We start from the raw sequence: 14168 nt of genomic DNA, 5'->3' as shown, positions 1-14168 counted from the left end.
GACCGGGGAAACTGAGGCAGAGCAGCACAAAGCACGAGTGGGAGGTTGCAAAGACCCAACTGAACAGCACTTACTGTGCAACCACCCCACACCGTGATGGGCACTCTCTGCTCCGTACCCAGCCTGGCTGCCTTTCAGAGCAGCACACAAGACACCAAGGAAAGCGTGGCGTGAGGAGCCGCGGGAAGGGAACCGTGCAGCCTTGCCCGGCCGGTCTCGCGGCCATCCCTCACCAGATGCTGGTCTCCACCGACTTTGTGCAGTCTCATTAAAGCTAAGCTGAGCCATCACTCATCGGAGCAGGGAAGTCCACATTAAGAGCTGGCAGCGACGACTTCAGCTTTTCAGGCCTCCTTCCAACAGCAGACGGGTGTCACTCACGGCATCACCTTCCCGGCTCCTTACCCACTGCGGAAAATGGCTCTGGAGCTGCTCCTCCGGCTGCTCGGGAGAGTGGAGGGCAAGGGGGTGGCTGCCCAGCAAGGCCCCCCCCTCGCCCCTCCAACCACCGTGGTGGGGACGTACCTGGAGCAGACACCCACAAGGTTAGCGGTGCCTAAAAGCAGCACCCCGATGTGAACAGGAGCCTGCGAGGGCCCCTCGCCTGCTCAGAGCCCAGGCGGGCAGCTGGGGCTTCGTGGGCAGCCAGACAGCCGGCTCACCCCCCCCAGCCCCGGGGGGGCCGGGTCACCCCCCTCCCCGCTCAGCCCCGCTCTGCTCCCCGTTACCGGCCCCCCAGCGCCACCTAACGACACGGCCACCGGGGACAAGGACCTTCACGGGGAAGCCGGACGCATCCCGGTCCCCAGAGGGGAGGATGGAGAGCACCGACGGCGATGGGGAGGCGGGAGGCAGCGGGACACCCAGCCGGGGCTTGGGGACGCAGGCTGCAGAGGGAGCTGGAGGTACACAGTCGTAATGATCCTTCCTCTGCCCGTGAGGCCGAGTCCTCCATCCCTGCCCTTCGCTGACCTTGATCATCCCATGGCCTTCCTGCAGCCCGGCATTAACCCCAGGGCCTTGGCCAAGTTCTGGGTTGAGCAGGGACACCGGACTCAGCAAAGGCAGACGCTTCCCTTAATCTGTTGTCACAGCCCAAAAACTTCCCTGAAGCCTCACCAGTTTACGAACAGCCCTTTGCCACGCACAGCGCAAGCACAGTGGCCTGTATCACGGCTATATCACGGCTACAAAAGCACCCCGACATCAATGTTCAAGGCGATGTGGAAGAAAACCCCAGGGAAGAGCCAGCTCACCTCGTCCCAATACCTGCAGATTTGATGCAGCCACAACAACCCCTTCACTGTCACGTTTCTGGCTGGAAACATGTTTCTATCTACCAAAACGGCTGCTCCCCGCCTTGAACGCAACCCCCTCGCCTCCACACCCCCCTTTCCAAAGTGCTTATTCGCCTCCGAACCCAGGGCTGATGTAATCTCCCGCTCAAGAGTTCAGCATTAGGACTGCATCAGCCGCGAGACGTAAGGAGAGCCACATCACACAAGCAGCTGTTCAACAAAAGCTTTATTGCTCGTTTGCGTACGAGTTCCCAGTATCACATTTCCTGAGTTTCTTAATGAGCTTGCAAATGAGATTTAAATAGAAAAGGAAAGGGGGGAAAAAAAGAAAAAAGAGAAACCACAGATCTTCCTTCGCTAAGGTTGGACCAGAGATGAGGTGGGAGTACAGTGCCCGGCGGGCAAGCCCTCTGCCCTGGGAGAGAGCTCGGCAGAGATGGAGGTTGAGCGTGGACCTGAGACAAACCCCCGCCAGCTGCCCTGGCTCGATTTACCCTCTGCCTCCATCATGGAGCCTAATTTGTTTCTAACACACAGCCACCAGCAACTGCCGTCATCACCGTTTGCACAGGTCAGAGAGGAGCGGTTGCAATCCCGCAGCACTCCCGTGGGGAGTGCGGGGGGTCAGGGACAGTGTGGGTGGCAGGACGGCCAGGGGAGGGGGCCACGCTGACGTGGCCCCTGCGCCACGGATAAAGAGGAGATTATGGCTCACGGCTTGTAATCTGTCTTAAAACCTGACACCGTCACCGTAGTCGATTTGGGCTAAGAGAAGCATTAATAAGCTTCAAAACACACAGGCCAAAAAAACCCCCAGCAGTGAATGAAGTGAATGGGCTCAAGGCATTGCTTGCACCAGTCAGCACTGGCAGGTACCAAGGAACACAGGATCCCTCATGATCCAGAACAAGGCAATTACACACTTGTTATCCCAATCCACCCCACAAGCTAGGATCCAGGCTCTGCCGGGTTTTAACTGTGGGAGGCAGAAAGCAAATTAATGCCCTTGTCTGTTTGTTTAGAGCTCACAAGCAGAGAGCAAACGGTCCCTCCCTGCATGAGAGGAGCTGCCTTGCCTTGGGACACGTTGCAGGAGACACGCGCTCGGCTGGCTGCTCCGAGATTAAGGCAGTCACAAAGAAGCCAGACTCAAGCAGCAGGTCCAATTTGGCTTTCCTGGAAGGGTTTATTTAAAAAACAATTATTATTAAAAGAAGCCTGCTCAGGCACGAATGACAAGGCAATGAAGCCATTTGGCTTGAGGCTTGAAGGGGAGGCAGCAAGACACAAGGAAGTTTCTCTATGCGACTTGCCATGGGGAAAGTGCCTGGCCAGGACTCCTGCCAGGTGCACATCTCCCCTCACCTGCGCCGGCCAATTTGTTAATGCTCGAAGGACCCGAATGACAAGAACCACCCCAGGGGCAGCAGCCGGCTGCAGAGATGCAGGGCCGGCCAGCAGCCTCAGATGTTTTGAAACACTCACTTTAGGAACCCAGAGTTCGTTGTTAGTAGAGAGGCTCAAGTGTCACACACCTCCCCACAGCGGCCGCTAGCCCGGGCACAAGCCTGTGCTCCCGGGCCCTGTCTGTAACCCGCTGGACCAGTGCCACGTTCCCATTGCTGCTGCTTTAGTGACCAATCAGCCGCAGCATCTCCTGAGGATCCACTATCTTCTCTCGGGGTTTGCCAGCAGCTTTGCCTCTTGCCACTTCAGCAGCATCTATCTTCTCCCAGTCCGAGAAGGAAACAGGACGGACCCCTGGGGTGAGGGCGAGAGACGGGAGGGAGAAGTTAACCAAGTAAAAATGAGTTCAGCCTCACCTCCCCGTTAGCAGGGACCCGATGTGCCAGCAAACCCTGCCCTTTTCTGACACGGCATCAGACTTCATTCTCACAAAGGAATAATCTCTAACACCACGAGGAGAGGGATGGCAGGTTCCAGTCGACTCTGATCAGTCAGACCTTTGCAAGCCATAACAACGGTGAGCACGGCACCACCTTAGGGGACAAAACGCTTCCAGTTCGCTGTTAAACCTCAGACAGTTAAGAGGCAAAACACACACACTTTAATTGAATGCCTTTAAACACAGCGACAGCAAATGACTCTCTTGGGCATTTTAATCTTTCCCCCAACTTGCCTGGAAGGCTCGCTAGGAAAACCACTCAAGAGCAATAGCTCGCTGTCTAGGCAGATGACAGCGACATTTTACCCAAGGTCCATGCTGCTTTTAATGGCCCTTCCCAGAAAGTGGTCATTAACCTTAGCAACAACATCAAGTTTGAGGGAATTCAAGTCCCGCTCTCCCTGGGCTTTGGAGCAACAAAACAGCAGCACAACATGTTTCCTTGGTTTGGACTGCGCTCCCAAAAGTGGCTTGCAGGACTCGCTGCCCCAGGATACCCTGATCCAGGAGGAGTTTGGCTGCATTGTACCTTCATGTTCACTGCTACAGCAGCTCACACGCACCCCCCCACTGACCTCGGCTGCGCAGGATGCTCTCCACGGCCCCAAAGCCTTCTCTGGAGGCGGACACATCCAGCATGCCCACCCGGAGATCCTCCAGCACAGACTGGGCAGTGTCAAAGCTGTCGTTCATGGTGGTAATGATCACGCCCGTGGGTCCTCTCTTCACCCACCCGCTGCAGTACAGACCTGCACGGGCACACAGAGCAGCCAGGCTCAGTCCAGCACGTGGCCGTGGACCCTCCTGGCTGCAAGTCCTTGCCCTGTCCCTGGGTGTCACATCAAGCTGCAGGCAGCGGAAAAATCCATCCCTGTGGTGGGGACAGAATGTGGCCCTTCAATGGTGCTGTCACAGCAATTTGTGTACCTGCAGACTGGCACTAAGCAGCCGTACGGGCTGTATCACTTCAGTAGCAGACTCCAAGGCCCAGTAAAACCACCGTAACCTTCAGCGCTGTTGGCTACAAAACCAGACACCCCTAACGCAAGCTGGGGATGGGCCAGGTCTTAACACCTGACAGAGACAGCTCATTTCCTCAGTTTCCACTCTCCGACTGAGGTGTGCGACCGCCTTGTATCAGTGCCCTTGGTGAACGGAGCTTCCCACCCCAAAGCCCCCAGCCCACCAGCTGTGCTCGACACGTCCCACGCATCCCTCTGCGGATACAGACCTGGGACACCCTCCACTCTGCCCGAGCTGTTGGGGATAACACCGCGCTGGGCGTCGAAGGGTACCGCAGGGTCCAGGGGCAGGCTCCGGTAGCCAATGCTGCTGACCACCAGCCCGCACTCCAGCTCCTCCACATCTCCAGTGCGGACAGCTTTGGCGGAGTCACCCAAGCCCTGAGAGAGGGAGGAAGAGGCTTTGGAGAGATTCCCAAGGGCTGTAGGGATGCAGCAGTGTCCTGCTCCGTCCCCGCAGCCCTGCTAGGGCCATACCAGCCCCGGCAAGAGCCCGTACCTCCAGGCGGGTCAGGGCCATGCGGACGCCCCTCGCCCGCCTCCCGTCAGTGGTGGGCAGCACCTCCTGGGGGCTGCGCTGGAACTTCAGGCCCCACTCCCGGGGGGCTGCAGCCTGCGCCGCCACTGCCTGCACCTCCATCGTCTTCTCCCCAGGCTTCTCTAGGGCTGTTTTGATCATCAGCTCAGTCAGTCGCTTCCTGGGCCTGGGGGCATCTAGGAAGAAAGAGAGCTTCAGGACAGGATCCTCAGCAAAAACCCCTCGGGACACGGCACGGAGCCGAGGTCACATCAAGGCGGTTTCAGTGGTGTGAGTGTCCATTTGGAGTTTGTCACGCCAACGGGAGTCTGACGTCTTTGAGATGACAAACTACAAGCCAAAGTGACCAGGAGAGCTCCTGAGGCTTGAGGCCAGTGGGACACACAAATCAAAGCCTGCGATTTTGCTGTCTTGCTGGTGCTCAGAGGCAGCAGCCTGTGGAGAAGAGCAAGTCTCTGGACACCCCTGAACTCAGTGTTTTCTTTTTAGCTCTGCAGGAAGCTCTTAAATCAACAGCCTTGGGATCTCTCCTGCAAGGTTTCCCCAGCCCTCCCGAATCTCCTGCCCTCATCACTCAGGCAGTAAGCATCACTCCCAAGCAAGCAAAGTGGCTGCACAAACAGAGAAACAGGCGGTTCCCTTGTCTTTGTGGCCTCCTAGCATTCTGAGGATGAGCCACATCACCGTCACCTGGCTTTCACATGCCATGCATTAAGCACAGGGCAAAGAGTTTCTCTGATGCACATTCTGAGCGTCTCCAGCTCACTCCTGGATGCTCGCCTGTCAAGGTGAGTCCCTGTCCGGAGGAGCATGGCACACTTCCCTCACCTTTAATAGCATCTTCGAGGCCTGTGAAGTCAGCGGGGTTCAGGACAGGTCTGGCACCAGGCAGGTTTATCATCTCCCGCAGCTCCTGGGAATTGCAGGCAGGAGGATGTTACCTCCAGCACAGAGAGGTTGTCCAACAGCCCCATGCCCTCTTGCCCCAGCAGTCCAGGCTAGGAGCCAGCAAAGGGGTGCAGGAAGGATGTCTGGGTTCCCCACCCATCCCTAGACCACCTCTCCCCACCAGGGACGGGCAGCCTGGGGCTCAACACTGGGAAACACGGCTGCCCTCCAGCACCCCCAGCCTTACCTTGATAGTGAAAGCAACTTGGAGAGGTCCCCTCCTCCCAACCAGCCAGACACGCTTCACCTTGCTGCAGGCGAGAGCTGCCAGGGAGCAGTCAGTGATGTCTGTCTTCTGCAAGAGAGAGACCGGAGAGTGGGATGAGTGCAGATCTGGAGGGAGCTTGGGCGGAAGGCACAGCTTCTGAAGGTGAAAAAATCAGCAGAAAAGCAGGCTGTGCACGCAGAGAGCCGGGGCAAGGATGGAAAACAAGTCATCTCCCTTTGCACAGAGCTATTTGCACAGCTGGTCCCTCATCACTGAATGTACTTTCCAAGGCCATAACACACTAGAGGTAACGAGCCAGCACCCCGTGAGACTGCCTCGAGGGATCCACCCAGGCAGGTTAACCTTGGGGCTAACGGAGCAAAGCCTTCCAGTGATCTCGATTTTGGGGTGCCTGCAGGTGCTGTTGGGTGACTTCCCAGCTCAGGATATACAGGTATTTGGGTGAAACCCACTGCAAACCACAGGTCAAATCACTGCCTGCCCACCCCAGGCAGCTCCAAGCTCAAACACAAGCATCACCAGGGCTCGACTGATGGTTGGCATCTTGCAGCAACCCCATGCTCTGTTTCAATCGTGTGCATGTATCTAGATTGCAAGATCATCTTTTCCAGAGAAGATACAATGGCAGGGACACCAGGTAACCAGGATAAACCATTCCAGACAAATATTCGTAACAGGAAACTGCCTGTACACTCTGGCACTCATTTCCAGTGCCGTGTCCTTCGCAGCACTGCGCCCACGGCTGGGTTTAGCTACTGGTTGGCAGCGCCTCCAAGGTTTTTTTTTGTTATTTATTTTAGATATTAATACAGGAAGTTATTGCACAGCTGTAACGAACCTCGTGGCATTTCTCCAGGAGGGAGAGCCTTTGCTGCCAACATCTGGGGCAGCAGCTGTACAGAGCAGCTGGTGCACACCAGCTCCCAGCTGTCTACAGGGGAGCACAGCAGCGGGAGGAGAGGTCCACCAGCTTGGACCAGCCACCAGTATGCGCAGTGCTACCAGCAGGAACCAGGCTGCTGCCCTCGGCTACAGCAGAAAAAAAAAATCCCAACAGGAGAAGCTTCTAGTTTGGTGGTGGAAAAGGCTGAGCAGCTCCTCCTTTGCTTCTCATAGGAAAGGAAGGGATAAAGCTCATTTGCCAACCTTTTAGGCACAAGCAGAGCAATCCAGAAAGCTCTGCAGTGTTACCCAAGGCATGGCCTCAGCCTTGGATCACACCCTACGGACTGTGAACCCACAGGTGCACCCAAGGGGCAACAGGCTTCCTTGGTGAAAGTGCCCAAAGACAGGAGAGTCTGAGGTTTTGCTGAGATGAGTGGGAACCAGCACCCACCCAGCAAGGAGAGAATTTGGGCCCCAGGCTGCCTTCACAGTGCGGGGCACCCCCGTGACTCACCCTGAGGAGGTGCAGTGGGGACAGGAGGATCCGGGCAATATCCAGCGCGACGTTGCCATGACCCAGAATCAGTGCCGTCTCGCAGCTCAGGTCAGGCTTCAGCTGCAGTGCGAGAAAGAGCCAGCCATGAGCGAATCCACCCAGCTTCCGTGATGTGCACCCCCTCAGACCCGCTCCCACCACCCAAATTCCCTTCCACCCCTCTTTTCCCCAAAAAGAGGTGATGCAGATGGGGAAACTCCACACCAGCCTCCTCCCCAAGCAGACACAGCAACACAGCCACTCCAGGCACCCCAGCCGATCCCTCTCCCTCTCTTCCTGCGATGGCATCTCTAGGAGCAGGAGCTGTTTTGGCCAAAAAGCCTCCTCAGGCCAAAGCAGAGCATCACCCCCCTGAGGTTCCCATCTGGCCCGGCCAAAACGTGCTGCCAACCTACAGAGCCAGCTAATCCGCTCTCACTGATGTGCAAATTGTTCACATTTCTACCATCTAAGAAGGCTTTAACGTGGTGCCTGCTAATCTTTTCCAATTGCGGGCCTTTTGGGACTTAACCTGGAGCTAAATGCCTGCGTTTGGAAGCAGGATGGGGAGGAAGGGCAGGGAAACACACCACTGTACTCACATCCCGGTTCTCGGGCAGCCCGTTGTACCAGCCCACGAACGCTCGGGCCGAATAAACACCGGAGAGGTTCTCCCCTGGGATCCCCAGGACCCGGTTATCTTCAGCACCATAACTCTGAGGAGGGAGCAAACACAGTAAGAGATGTCACCGTGTGCAGGGTTGGATACCAAAACACAAATCTCCCCTTCCAGCTGCTGCCAGGGACGGTGCACAGCTGCCAACCCTTCCCGAGGGCCAGGATACTCAACAGAGGGGCTAAACACAGCCTGAGCACAGGGGCTTCATCCACCCCATCCCCCTGGGCTCCAGAGCCAAACTTGACCTCCTTGGGCCAAGGCAGAGCACAACAAGCTGAGGACTGAACAGGAGGGACAAATCTATGTCAGGCTGAAACAGGTATTGGCCGTCACAGGGAAGAGGTTCCTCAACCGCTGCCCCTTGCAGTGGGGTTTCAGAGACCTGCACTTGATGCCAAGCTCTAGCACATGCTCTCTGCAAGGCTTCGGACAAGCCTCGTAGCATCTGAGCTGTCCCGAGACTGGGGAGAGTTTACCACGGTAATAAGGCACCCAGAAACACCTCGCCCAAACCGTCTTCCCAAGATCCCAGCGGGGAATAACCCTGCAGACCTTCCCCGCGACTCCTGGGCAGCTGAGGCAGCCCTGGCTCTGAGGCGCGGTACCCACCAGCACCACGGCGTGGTAAGCCTGCTGCAGCTCTGCCACCGTGATGTCCTTCCCCACGGTGACGTTTCCATAGTAGGCGCAGCGCTCCGAGCGTGCCGTCTGCGTGAAGGCGTTGATCACATTCTGCCGAGATCAAACAAGCGCCGGGGAGTTACGTCCAAGACACAGCTGGGGCCAAGGTCTGCTGCTGACAGGAGGTCCCCGTTCCCGTCCCCCCCAGCCTTGAGATGCTTCTCCCCCTCTCCGGGTCAGTTATTCTGAGACTCTTATCTAACAACAGCCACAGATAATTCACAGGGAGATAAACACAGCTGTGACCTGGCACTCTTTCCACCACCTCTGTGGAAAGGAAAATCCATCTTTTGCACCCGCCTGGGGAGGACAGGACCCTTTCAATACCTTCGGCCCCTCTGAGTAAACCCCGCTGTAGGAGAAAACTCCTTCCGAAAGGTGAGGCTTGCAAGGGAGTCCCACCAAACAACCCCTTTCATCGAGGGTGCTGCCTGCCAGACGCCCTCTGCCAGCCTCTCATCTCAACCCTTCCTGAAACCCACTTCATCCAGAGAGGACACAGGGCAGGATGACGCCCAAAGCCTTTTCTTCTGAGCAATCAGGGCTACGCAGCAAAACAACCACTTCTTCTCCTGCAGCTCCAGCTGGATTCAGCCTGGTAACAGGACGGATACCACCATACTGCGGAAGCTGCCCCAAACCCACATCCGTTATGTCCACTCCTCATCTCTCAGCTCAAAGGGATCCAGGCATTTTGGTCTGATGATCTCCAGGGATTAGAGGAAACCATCACAAGATATTGCTGTGTCTGGATCTCCTGTGTCCAGATCTCCTGTGTCCTACCACTCCAACCACCTCCACCCCAGCTCAGACACAGCAGATACCCCTGGATACAACTCACGCCTACTGCAAGGCAAAAGAAAACGGTTGATTTCAAAGAGCTCCTTGGTTTAAGTTCTCCTTGCCCAGGTGTGCACCTACAGCCCAACTCCATCACCCCTAATAGCAGATCTGTGTGCTCCCAGGCACCAAGAAAGGGTACAGACCGAGGAGAGGCAAACAGCAACTGCAGCAAGCGGGTAAGATCCTGGCAGCATAAAGTGTCCTGGTACGAAGAAACCCCTCCATGCTCCTTGGTCTTGCTCTAGGCCAGGCTGACCAGCACTGGGAGCAGCACTTCCCGTCACAAGCCCCTGTTTTTGACCACTGTCCAAAGCCCTAATGCCAAATGTCCCATATCACCTGGCTGTGGCCTTGCTGGGTCTCAGCACAGACCAGGAGACTTGGACCTCTCCAGTATGACAGCTCCACACCTCAGCGAGCCTGGAGGCACCATGAAGGATGGCAACTGCCTGGCCTGCACCCACCACCATCACCATGTCCAACCGCAAGAGCGAGGGGTCGAGCCAGCACTAACCTTCACTTCGGGGTGGTCTGGGGCCACCCCAAAACGGACGAGCCCAAAGGGAACAGGCAGCTTCTCATAGATGTCCACTCGGGCCCCGCCATGGTGCTGCAGGAGAAGGAAGTCACAGTTAAGGGATGAGGACAGAAAGGCCACGCGAGCCCAGCAGCTCAGGAGGGACGCACATCGCTCGCCTGCTGCTGGGGGAAATACAGGGCAGGAGGGAGGGTTGCACCAAGATCCCAAAGTCAGAAGCAGCCTCTTCCAGGCTCTTCCATGCAGAGGATGGTGCTGTACCTGTTACTGCCAGCTCAGATTGCAAGGTGTAGCAGAGAACGTGACCCAAACCATCATCAAGTACGTCTCACGGGGGGCTCTATCCTCCTACTCACCCCACAGCCCCTCTTCCACACTAACCTGGTGGCTGTCCAGTACCCAGGGGGCGGACAAAAGGGCCCCCACACTGGCTGGGAAGCACCCAGCGCAGCACCCTGGGTGCTGGTGGACCCACCGGGCCGTCTGCCAGCCCCCGGCAGAGGTGCCCGTGCCCTGAGATCCCCCTGAGCTGAGTCACCTCAGGGTCAGAGCTTTAGACAGATGTTTTGCTGCAAGGCTTTTGTTATCTTGTATTTTGAGTCAGCCTCTTCCCAGAGATTAAGCAGCCCTGAAATTTGTCCCTGAGGCTTAGTAACAGCTATTTTCCAACACGTACTGGAGACAGCACGGCACGGTTTAATGACAGGGTTAAGCTCCTGCATCTCTGGTCGGTGCCAGCAGCCCAGTTCTGCGCTCGGGTCTCGTTTCCCGACAGAGACGTGACCACACAAAGAACTAACGTTTACAGACACCAGGCAAAGGATCATCCGCGTGCCCTGTTCAGCTGGGGAAGGAGGAGGCAGGAGAGCAGGTCCTCTGCGTTCCCTTTAACGCAGGGTTAACGTCACCCCTGTTGGGTGACAACAGCTCCGAGCGAGGCAGATCTCTGCTGCTTAACTGATTCTAGAAAAATCACTTGGGCTGAACTCGCAGCGACCCGGCCAGGCCTGGCTCCGGCCCGGATGGCAGGGCAGGGACGGGGGCAGCGGTGCCCACCCCAGGCGAAGGGGGCCAGGGGCACTCTGTGGGGTCTGGCTGCCCCAAGCAGCCCCCCAACAGCACAGACCTGGCTGGAGCGGGGCCGGGAGCCCACAAAACCACCCCCCGGCCCCCTTAGGGCCAGGCAGCACGGAGATGCCTCCCTCAGCGGGGAGGTCCCTGCCCTCACCCGCGGCCAAATCCCACCCCGGTACCTTGAGGATGTGCTGAGCCGTGTAAAACCCCGCGGGCCCGCTGCCCACCACGCAGACCCGCGGAGCCGGGACGGGCGAGGACAGCCACCGCTTGAAACCTGGGGGCGGGAAGGACAGAGAACGTGAGGCCGCAGGAGGGCGGACTCGGCCCGGCCACCGCCCTCCCCGCGAGCCCCGCACCGACCCAGCGGGGCTCGTCCCCCCGCGGCGGCCATCGCGCGCGGCCGGGCGGCGGCGGCGGCCCGGGGTTTATGTACCCGGCCCGGAGAGGTCTGAGGCGGAAACGCCTCGAGGTCAAGGCCAGCGGCCCCGCGCTCGGCCGAGCCCGTGGCCTTGGCGCTTACGGCCGGGCTGGGGCGGGGACGGTGGTGCCGGAGGGGCTGTCAGCTGCCCCGGAGAAGGGCACCAGAAAGCACCGTAGCCGAGACCACGCACCGAGGGGTCCCGGTCCCGGTCCCGGTCCGGGGGGCACGGGCGCCCCAGCACTCTCGCCCCAGAGCGCAGGGCACAGTCCGTCCCCGGCCCCGCGTCCCTCGCTCCCCCCAGGGCTGGAGCACGAGCCTGCCGGGCACAGCTCCCCCAGCCGTTCGGGCCCACAACCCCGGTTCTCCCGGTCCCAGTTCCCCCCGCAGCCCCGGTTCCCCCGGGCCCGGTTACCCCGCAGCCCTTCGAGCCCGTAGCCCCGGTTCCCCCGGTGCCGGTTCCCCCCGGACCCCGCGGGCCCGGGGCACGTGTTCCTCCCCGGCGCCGGTTACCCCGTGACGCCGCCAGGCCCCGCCCCTCACCGCCCGGGACGCCGCCGCCCCTCCAGCACGCGCCGCCCGGTCCCATCCCGGCTGCCGCCGCTGCCACCGCTGCCGCCCCGCCCCTCCTCCCCGCCGACCAATCGCGAGGCGGGAGAGCGCGATGCTTAGCATAACCCCGCCCCCGCAGCGCCGTGTGGCCCCGCCCCCGAGCCGGCAGCCAATGGCCGCACACGGTTGCCGCCACGGCTGTCCGGAAACGAGCGGTACCATAGAGAAGTATGGAAGGAGAGGCCGCCTCGCGGCCGCCCGCGCCGCTGCTCTCTATGGCGAGGCCTCCGCGGTACCCTGCCTGCATCCCCGCATCAGCATCATCCCCGCATCGGCATCATCCCTGCGGCTGCTAATGGCGTGCGCCCCTTTATGGCCAAGAGCGACTAACTGCGGAGGCGTCCCGGGCGAAACCGAAGCCCAGACTGATTTTAACCATCCCCCCGCACAGCTGTCCACCCCTCACCAGGAGAAACCCACAGCATCCCCTCAGTAAAGGATAAAACATTAGTGCCAGAGGCAGCCGATAAATGCTGCTGCCAGAGCTCCTGCCCCAGCCTCCCCCACGGTCCCTGCTTTATTTCCTCCTTAATCCCCATCACTTGGCTCATTTCAAAGGCAACTACTCACACCTCCCATGCAGGAGCACCCCATCTTGCTTCAGCCCCTGCGCAATACACCAGGCAGGAAAATAATCTCAGCGGGCCCAGGAGATGTTTAAGGGTTGTACAGATGCCAAAGCATGCAGGCGAGCACTAACGGGACATTTTAAAAGCAATTAAGACTGAGAGGAGTTTACAGCTAGAAGCCAATTTTAATAAGGGTCATAAAACCCACACGCTTTGTCGCACAGTCTTGAAAATTAGTTCATGGCTTTCTGCAAAGGCATGCTGAGAACGGCAGCTGGCCATATGCCTCCATCTGCACCCGCTCCTTCAGGGTGTTTGTGGTGAGGACCAGGATTTCCGACAGCTTTAAAGCCTGTATCTGTGCTCCAAGCCCCCAGCCTTAGCTTAACACAGCAATCACCAACCCATTGCCCAGAGAGGCGAGGCTGGAGGCTCAGCTCCAAATATCAGCATTGATATCATCCACAAAAAGAGCTGAGTTTAAATTTGGGGCATTGCTTGAGGCAGAAATTTAGGGGGTTCTGAGCGCAGGTCAGAAATCTCCCTCTTCCCCATTAACCTCTGCTGTATCTGCCACTTCTGACAGGGAATAATCCACATATGTCCCAAATCACAAGTTCTCTCCAGCTGGCTGAAGGACCTGCGAACACTTACCTTTAGATGGCACTGTGTTAAACGATATCCATGAAATCCAGCTGTGAAAAGGCCTGTTGCTCCCACCAATGCTTAGAAACATTTTAAGACTGATCTCTTTGCAACAGGGGAGGAGAAAGAGCTTTTTTGTGCCCACAAGCGGGGACACGTGAGGCTGAGATTACCCTGTCTGAACCAAACGCACCGCTAACGCACGCTCACCCCCCGCCTCGCTGGAGCCAGGAGCACCATTAATTTGGCACATTTAGCATAATTTAGCTCTGATGCTCAACTAAAAAATAATCATGGGGGCAGGAGGGCAGATCTGGAGAGGGTCTCTACCACTCCTGAGCCCCGGGTGACACCCTCCCCCCCAGGAACACTCAGGCTATTTGGCCCAGCCACCTCCCTCCAGCTTCCCTTCCACCTATGGACCCGCCATAACCCGTGCTCAAAGGGTGCAAATTTGCCCTTTGGATGTTTCACAATGTCCTGGATCGATAAACACGCATGAGGCTGGTTAGAGGTGACATGGTAATGCCACCAGCCGAGGACATCAGCATCCCCTGGGCCCCAGCCCAGGATAAATCAGTAATTCCCTATTTCTGACGCCAAAGGGGTCACACTGGACAGAGCCAGGGCCAACTTTCCCCGCCCCTGAGTCTGGATCTGCTACACAGGGACACACCGTGGCCATCCCAGCTCCAGCCCCGTGTCACAGCGGCCACACGGTGACACTTGTGCAGTGCACCTGAGG

At 58.1% G+C, this 14168-nt stretch overlaps 1 protein-coding gene across 1 annotated transcript; it reads right to left on the bottom strand.

The window, feature by feature from the left end:
• Positions 1-1509: 1509 nt before the first annotated feature.
• On the bottom strand, positions 1510-12211 carry FDXR (ferredoxin reductase). The gene is made up of 12 exons (XM_075518871.1): positions 12141-12211; positions 11356-11453; positions 10079-10174; positions 8650-8772; positions 7964-8077; positions 7341-7442; positions 5900-6007; positions 5593-5677; positions 4726-4940; positions 4436-4607; positions 3780-3953; positions 1510-3059 (listed from the first exon to the last, which is right to left on the bottom strand). Exons 1-12 carry the CDS (start codon positions 12184-12186, stop codon positions 2929-2931), a joined length of 1464 nt encoding a protein of 487 aa, XP_075374986.1. The 5' UTR covers positions 12187-12211; the 3' UTR covers positions 1510-2928.
• Positions 12212-14168: the final 1957 nt, after the last annotated feature.

This window comes from Mycteria americana, chromosome 16, assembly GCF_035582795.1.
Source record: "Mycteria americana isolate JAX WOST 10 ecotype Jacksonville Zoo and Gardens chromosome 16, USCA_MyAme_1.0, whole genome shotgun sequence".
In the NCBI taxonomy this organism is placed as follows: domain Eukaryota; kingdom Metazoa; phylum Chordata; class Aves; order Ciconiiformes; family Ciconiidae; genus Mycteria; species Mycteria americana.
Note: the sequence above shows the minus strand (reverse complement) of the source record. Positions and strands in the feature narration are given on the sequence as shown.